Source organism: Camellia sinensis, chromosome 10, assembly GCF_055761805.1.
Source record: "Camellia sinensis isolate YWXY chromosome 10, ASM5576180v1, whole genome shotgun sequence".
NCBI classification, from domain to species: Eukaryota; Viridiplantae; Streptophyta; class Magnoliopsida; order Ericales; family Theaceae; genus Camellia; species Camellia sinensis.
In genome coordinates, this window is record NC_138970.1 from 76,193,268 (window position 1) to 76,201,820 (window position 8,553).

At 29.9% G+C, this 8,553-nt stretch overlaps 1 protein-coding gene across 1 annotated transcript; it reads left to right on the forward strand.

Annotated features, from left to right (window-relative positions):
- Window positions 1-1,034: 1,034 nt before the first annotated feature.
- Window positions 1,035-7,109, forward strand: LOC114274365 (carbonic anhydrase Nec1). The gene is made up of 7 exons (XM_028216271.2): window positions 1,035-1,241; window positions 1,373-1,590; window positions 4,611-4,720; window positions 4,848-4,962; window positions 6,078-6,242; window positions 6,361-6,414; window positions 6,780-7,109. Exons 1-7 carry the CDS (start codon window positions 1,148-1,150, stop codon window positions 6,849-6,851), a joined length of 828 nt encoding a protein of 275 aa, XP_028072072.2. The 5' UTR covers window positions 1,035-1,147; the 3' UTR covers window positions 6,852-7,109.
- The last annotated feature ends 1,444 nt before the right edge of the window (window positions 7,110-8,553 follow it).

Here is an 8,553-nt window from a genome sequence, read left to right on the forward strand (position 1 = left end):
GGAACAAAGACATTAAACCAAATTGAGTTTACCTTTTCAGGTCTTTAACCGTAATAATGAAACTCATTCGGTGATAGGTCTCTTAATTATTATTACTTGTAGTATAATTGAAGAGGAAAAAAAATGAATTAAAAATTCATTTGAGATTAGTTCATTATGTAAAAAAAAAAAAACTTAAACTTAAACAAATCTTAATATTTTTCAAGTTAGACTTGTACAATTTATTATTCAGCTTAACTTGATTACATGCATTATAGAAAATAAAAAATAAAAAAACCAAAACTACTTGAGTTCAATTCATAATCTACTCGATTGAAATAGGCTCAAAATTAAACAAATTAAGTTTCAATACATTTTTTTTGAAACTTTGTTGATTATCCAAATCTCAAAGTCAGATTTCGAGTTTTCAATTCGTATTTTTTTTATTATTGTTTGTGAATTTTTTTAATATTTTGATCAAACTTTTTAAGTTTTTAGATGCATTTAATCTAGATACTCAAAAAAATAAAATATTTGTGAAGAAATATTTTAACAATTTAATAAATATAAAAAAAATACCAAAATGTGCAGACTTTTTGTATTTTATTTTATTTTTTTGGTATTTTGTAGTAATTATTTTTTTTTCCTCACGAATATTTTACCTTTTGAGTACATCTAGATTAGAGTTATCTAAAAAATAAAAAAATAAAAATCAACTAAAAATAAAAAATATAAATTGAAGACTCAAAATTTAATTTTAAAAACTACATAACTAAATATAAATTTCAACAAGTTACTGTTCTGCTCAACTCAACTCAACTCAACTCAAGTACAATCTAATGTACAATCCAATGCGTACTCGGTCTCCTTTTCATATTATTCAAATACCAATGTCATAAATTACATAAATAAATAAATAAATAAAAATGTTGCGTCACACTTGGGTTTAAATTCCTATGTTCATACACAACATGTTGAATTTAAGAACCTTGTAGTCAACTCCCCTTTCCATCACCACATAATATATATATATATATATATATAAAGACCCTTTCATGAAATGTTATATAAACTCACAAGAGAGCCCTCTGATATTTCAATCTCTTATCAAACAATCTGAGTCTCTCACACCCTCTCAACCTTCATTTCTTTATCTATCATCAAAAACATGAAGCAACAAAGCAATCCCATTTTCATTTTTGGATCTCTTCTCATTTTCCTTCTTCTCTGGCAGTTAACATCAGTCACAGCACAAGAAGTTGGTAATGGTCTAAACATACAAACAAATACATATATATATGTGCTTGCTTGTTTTCAATTCATTTGATTTTTGTTCCTTAACAATGTGTATTGTTGGTTTTGATGTATTCAATGTGTGAATTGAATGGCGTAGAGGATGAGACAGATTTTGATTATTACAAAGGAAGCGTAAAGGGTCCGGAGCGATGGGGAGAGATAAAGGAAGAATGGGCAGCTTGTAACCATGGAGAAATGCAGTCTCCCATTGACATGGCGAATCGGAGGGTGAAAATAATCAGAAAATCAAAGGAACTAGTGAAGAACTACAAGACTTCCAATGTAACAGTGAAGAACCGAGGCCACGATATAGCGGTGAGGAAAAATTACTAGCCCCCACCCCAATCATAGTTTTAAATATCGGCCCAATTCAATACTTTCTTATATTCTTTCTTTTTTTAAACCAATACAATCTCGTAGATTATGGAAATGAAATTTGCATTCAAATAGACCAATTCATAATCGATTGACAATTAATACGGCTGGTTCACATCTAATACTACTACCATAAAACTTATTTTTTTCTCCAAATGATATTAGAAGTCAGTCAGAAAAAGTGAGTCACTGATTCTGAAACAAGATACTATTATTACTGCCTGAATAATTAAACATCCAACCCGTAATCGCAATGACCCAATTGAAAGAATGGAGCTCTGCTCCATTGGCAAGACTAGGATAGAGTTGAGCCAAAAGATCCCAATTTCAGATAAATTCACAAGAAAGTGGTATTGCATCACCCAATTTTCAATGCTTATTCGTTTCCCGACCATTTGAAACCATGCCACCAATGCAATAACTAGCTAGCAGTCACTTTATATATATTTACTAGCATTAAACTCGTACTATACACAACTAATGTATATATATTTTTGACATATTAATTTTTACTTAATAAAATACAATAAAAAAATCACTGTGTAGCGTATAATAAACACAAAAGATTAAAAATTATATAAAACATTGACAATGTAATGCTAAATTATAAATCAATTAAACAAATTAAATTATTTCAAAATTAAATGCAAATCAATCCAAATAATAATGCAATTAAATATACACTAATTTTTCATCCATTTAAACCAAAAGTAAAAATAAAAAAATTTTGATGATGAAATATCATTATATTCATTTTATACAAATAACATTAATAGTCATTACTCGTTATATCATTTTAGTCAATACACTTTCAATTTAATCAATTTTGACTCTTAATTTTAGATTTTATGACTCTTAATCAATTACTCCTTCTACTATTTCCATATTTATATAGACATAAAGTTACAAAAATTTCACGTCTCTTCCAATTCCTTTTTATGTTTATTTTTTCCAATATAAAAAAAATGTACCCCATTGGCTGGTCTTCCATTCACTACTAGAAAAAACACTTTCCGTGACGAACATGTTTGGTCGCGAAAAGTACCATATTTGGTCGCTAAAACCTTTTTGCGACCAAAATACGTTGGTCGCGAGTTGGTCGCTAAAGTCTCGTGACAGATAGTTTTCTGCGACCAAAAAAGCCATTGGTCGTTAAAAGTGACCATTCGCGACCAACTTTTTTGGTCGCGGAAAGTCCAATTCATATTAGCCAAAAGGGAACTTTTAGCGACCAAAAAAAGTGACCATTGGCGACCAACTTTTTTGGTCGCGAAAAATCCAATTCATATTAGCCAATAGGAAACTTTTAGCAACCAAAGTAAGTTGGTCGCCAAAAGTCAGCGCCTTGACCCAAAAAAATTAATTCTTTTGCGCTGCCTAAGACTTGAACTCCTGACCAAGAAGTCACCATGCACCCAATGCACTCTGCCAATAACTTGCTTCTTGTTCATATTTGGTAGAGAAAATATATAACCCATAAAAATTGGGTTATATATTATTTTATAAAAATTTTAATGCCTAAACAGAAAAATAGCATGTAATTACAGTAGTATCCATTTTTTTAAAAAATTATCCCGCCATAACTTTCTGCGGCCAGCTTTTTTCTTTGGTTGCCAAAGGGTAATCTTCCGCGACCAAAAAAGCCCTTGGTCGCCAATAGGTATACTTTCCGCGACCAACTTTTTTTTTTGGTCGCCAAAGGGTACACTTTCCGAGACCAACATTTTTTTGGTCACCAAAAAGTATACTTTCCGCGACCAAAAAAGCCTTTGGTCGCCAAAGGGTATACTTTCCGCGACCAACATTTTTTTGGTCGCCAAAAGGTGATCTTCCGCAACCAAAAAAGCCTTTGGTCGCCAATAGGTATACTTTCCGCGACAAACTTTTTTTTTGGTCGCCAAAAGGTGATTTTTTGTGACCAAAAAATTGTGGTCGTCAAAAGTTAGATTTTAGTCGCAGAAAGTGGACTATTTGCGACAAAAAAAAAATAGGTGGTCACCAAAAGTCTTTTTTCTTGTAGTGATTAAAAAAATACTTAAACTAAAAAAAAATATGCACATACATACTTTGATTTTTAAAAAGCCACATGATCGGTAAAATTTTTAAGTAATTTACCTCATATTAACAGTAAAAACTCCTTTCGATTCCCCTTACACTGTAGTTAAAACTCCTTGTGATTCCCCTTGCGTCATTATTATAAAGATGCCAAGCCCAAATTTATCATCACTTTTGTTTTATCTATAGAAGGGAGCTTGGTGCTCTTATTGTGCTGGAGCTAGATTTAGCTAACAATTAAAATGATTTTTTTTTTATATTTTGTATTTATTTCATTTATACGAAACAAATATGAAAAATTTTATTAAAATTAAAATAAATAAATAAATAAGATATATACAAAGAAATTGGCTAAAATAACCCGGCAACAACTCATATTAAATATGAATATCCATCATTTAAAATATATGGATCATATTCATAGTTTAATCTCCACAATTCGCTTGTTTTTTAAGCTAAAATCTCTAAATAATTTTTTTATATTTCTATTTTTTCCCCTATACTTAAAAGAATTATGTTGTCATTATGTTTTAAAAAAATAAAAAAATAAAAAATTGAGGACCTAACATGCAACACTCTCCCCATTGTTATATCTTCTTGAACCTTTAAATATAATTATAGAAATATTTGAAGTTTGGTATATGTAACCATATATATTATGGTTCCAATTAGAATAAGGAAATTCTAAGGAAACAATATTAATAAATTTTGGTAATGATCAAGAAGATTTAAAAATTAATTTAATTTATATAAATTATATTTTGAGCTAATCATAGGATGACATGAGTATTTGATGTGTTAATTGAGGAAAATTGAGAAAACTAGAGAGATTTTCAATCTCAAAGAGGTCACAACCTTTTCATTTATATTATATAATTTATACAAAATTTCATGTCCATATGTAGGTTAAATGGACTCTTGGTGAAGCTGGATCAATTAAAATCAATGGCACTGAGTACCAACTCCATCAAGGTCACTGGCACTCTCCTTCAGAGCACTCCATCAATGGCAGAAGGTCTCTCTCTCTCTCTCTCTCTCTCTCTCTCTCTCTCTCTCTCTCTCTCTCTTATAGTAGTATTTTAGTATGTATCATCAACTAAGGAAGGAAGGGTACAATTAATGTTTGTGAATAATAATAATAGGTATGCCATGGAACTACACATGGTTCATGAAAGCCCACAAGAGAACGGAGAGACTAAGATTGCTGTAATTGGTGTCTTCTACAAGATTGGTCGACCCGATCCTTTTCTCACTCAGGTATATCAGTTTCACTATTGCTACAAATTAAAAAAATAAAAAATCACAAATGTGTCTCGGTAATACAATATTCATTCTGGTATAATATGAATTCAATTCAAAATTAATATAGGGATCACAAATCTATAGACATTTTTTTTAAATATATGAATTTGATAGTTTTTGTTGTATCTTTGACAAATTCGTCAAGTTTGAAATAAATAAATAAAGCTTGTACAAAAAAAGTCAAATAATAAAGATTTTACAAAAAAGCCAATAATGGTATTTACCAAACCTTGTCCTTTTTTTGATCTAAAGTAACTTCTAGGTGACATTGTTAGAAAATTTGTTCAGGTTTCTTAAACTATTGAATAGCCTTATTGTATAGCTCAAAAATATTTGGAACCCTTAAAATTGGGAATTTTTATGACTTTAAAATGATGTGGACTAATTATGTATTTTTATTTTTTCCTAAACCAATCACAACTGAGTGGAGTTGTGAAAATTGTGTTTTTAATGGAGAAGGATCGACGCCAATTTAGATCTTTGATTAGAGGGTATTATTTGGATCAATGGGACTTATCATGGGTCCTGTTTCGATAATTTTGAGGATATTATTTGGACCAATGGGACTTATCATGAGTCCTGTTTCAATAATCTGAACTCTTCATTATGTCGAATACTTTATATATTTTAATCACATAAAAAATTAAGTTGATCTGATAATTGTAATTTATTTAATTTATCAAGTTTTTAACTAAAAATTTGGAGTAAGAAATAAATAAAAAATAAAAAAAAACGTAGCTTTTGCTGCAAAAGTCAAGTTACCAAATCGTTTGTCATCTAATATATAAAAAAAATTAAATTAAATATCACATTGAGTTTTTTTACTCTTAAAAATTACGTTTATAATAATTTTCTCAATACATTAAATTTTTTAACTTCTAAAAAAATTTAAAAATAATTAAAAAAAACCAACCCCAGACTAGTCATACTTGCAAGTTGCAATGAATCTAGCCATATATTAAATTATTATTTTTTAAACGTGGGCAAAAATTCTGAATACTTGTTTTTTTGTTTTTTCTTTTTTGTTTTTGGTTTTTTATCTAATGGGTAGTGTTAACATTAATTTTCAGTTGATGAGGAATATATCAGATATGATTGATCAGAAAGATGAGAGACACTTTGGGATGGTTGATCCAAGAGATATCAAAACGGGTGGCAAAAGATATTACAGATACATGGGCTCGCTCACTGTTCCTCCTTGTACTGAAGGTGTTGTTTGGACCATTAATAAAAAGGTAAAACTTCTCACTATATTTTAATAAGTTCATATCAAGCCATTATTTTTATCTGGCTCTTTTCCCTCTCATAGCCAATTCAAATGACATCTTTAACATAAATTTAAACTCTCTTTAGGTGAGAACTGTTTCCAGGGAACAAGTGAAATTACTCAGAGAAGCTGTTCATGATGTAAGTAGCTACAATTGTGTTACTTTGTATAAAAAAAATGTACACAAAAATGTGCACATAGTAAAGAGGGAGTGAATCGTCTCTTTCTATTACGTGCAGATTTATGTGTAAGTAGTTAAATTTTATTGACTAATGTCACTTGTTTATAATTTTGAAATAATTGTGTATTTTAACTTAGACATTATTTTTCTAAATATCTAATTAAACTTTGTAAATAACTATTTCATTATTGTTTAAAAAAAAAAAAAATGAAGAAGAAGAAGAAGCTATATATAGAATGTAATAAGTAATTGTTGTTAACAAATCAATAGTTCAAAATTAATGAAGGCATTGACATATATTTCATGTTTGATTTCATTTCACAGTATGCAGAGCAAAATGCAAGACCACGGCAATCACTCAACGATCGAGAGATTCGCCTCTATAAGCGCTGGTAGTATCATAGAGGGAGCACATAATAACCATTCTTCTACATACACAAAAATTAATTACAGATTCAGATATGACTCTCTTGCATATGAGATGCGATCCGGTTCTATAGTCAAATTCTGTGTACTTTAAAATATTCTAAAAATAATTGATGAGAGGAGCTATCGACACATTATTGTTACTATTTATTTTTTATTTCTGGCTGGAAGATTCTTTTTTTTTTAAAAACTCTATCCATTTATTATCAATCATCTTATTAATGCTAACATTTTGGTGCTTTATTTATGTTATCCAAGTTCTTGTATTAATAATATTTACATTTTAGATTTAGTGATAAAATTGTGCATCTCTTGCCATTAACAAAAATCAAGTTCATAGTAAGGATAATAGATAGACAGTCTTTCTACTATTTTTTGGTGAAGAAGGCAATCCCCAATTGAAAATTTCTACTTATTCATAAAATTCATACAAATTCATACAAAGAAAACATGATAAGAATGATGTGATAATATTATTATTGTAAATAAATTAATCTTCAATAGTGTTTTGTTTTAAAATGAAAGGTCCATAATAAGTCACATCATTATTATATAAATTTTTTTATTTGTACAACATTACTCTTTCCAATTTAATGGCTGACAAAAAAAATATACCTTCACTAATTTAAAAAATGTGGGAACAAATTGAGACAGATAGAACTCATGCAATCAGAGACGGAACTATGAGAAGACTATAGGGAGTTATGGCCCCATATGTTTTTGTGAAAAATATGATTTGTCATGGCATTTTAAAAATATATATATCATTTTATACATAAAATGACCTCTAGTATAAAAAATACATATCTCATTCTTATCTCATCTTGTATTCTCTTTTTATTTTACACCAAAAAAAACTTTTTCATCCTATTAGAAATTACTTCTATGATATTTGAATTTTTTTATGTGTATAATGTTGGAAAAAATGATTTTTTAGTGGCTTTAATGTGAAATTAAAATAGGTCTCAACTATTGGTTGATGTAGGATTAAATGAGTTTAGATTCTTCTTTAACAAGGTCTTTAAACCACAAAAAGAATGACCAAAAATCATTAAGAATTGAATGAGAAATTGTCTGATAAAGTTGACCTCATAAATGAGGTATTGGGAATTGTGTATAGCTATCAATCACACATTGATTGTAGAGGAAAATTTTGATGGATATTTAAACCTGAAGATTATGAGTAGGGCATGAGCCCTTCGAGATATCCAAAATTTCCGAAGGAATGGAGTTATGGATGTTTCAAGGATAGGTTTGAGCCCAGACTATGGTCCAAGTTGGTTATGGAAAAATTGTTACTCGCGTGCTGCCCGAACCGGGTCGGGTCTAGGTTCATGGATCTTGGGTTTGGGCTTGAGGGTTGGCCCAAGACTATGTTCTAAGTTAGTTATGGCAAAATTGCCATACACGCGCCGCTTGAACTAGGCCGGGTCCGTGGATCGTAGATCTTGGGCTTGAGGCTTGAGGCTTGCCGGAATGGGTTAGGTTCGGACTGGGCTGGACTAGATTGGAGGTACACCAACCTAAACTTTTTGGGCCATTCTGCTGCAGATATACACACTTATGTATATAGAATATATATCTCATATTATTGTCCCATCAGTTTTGGTCCATTACACACTTGTGTATACATAATATATATCTCATAATATTGTCCCGTCAGTTTTGGTCC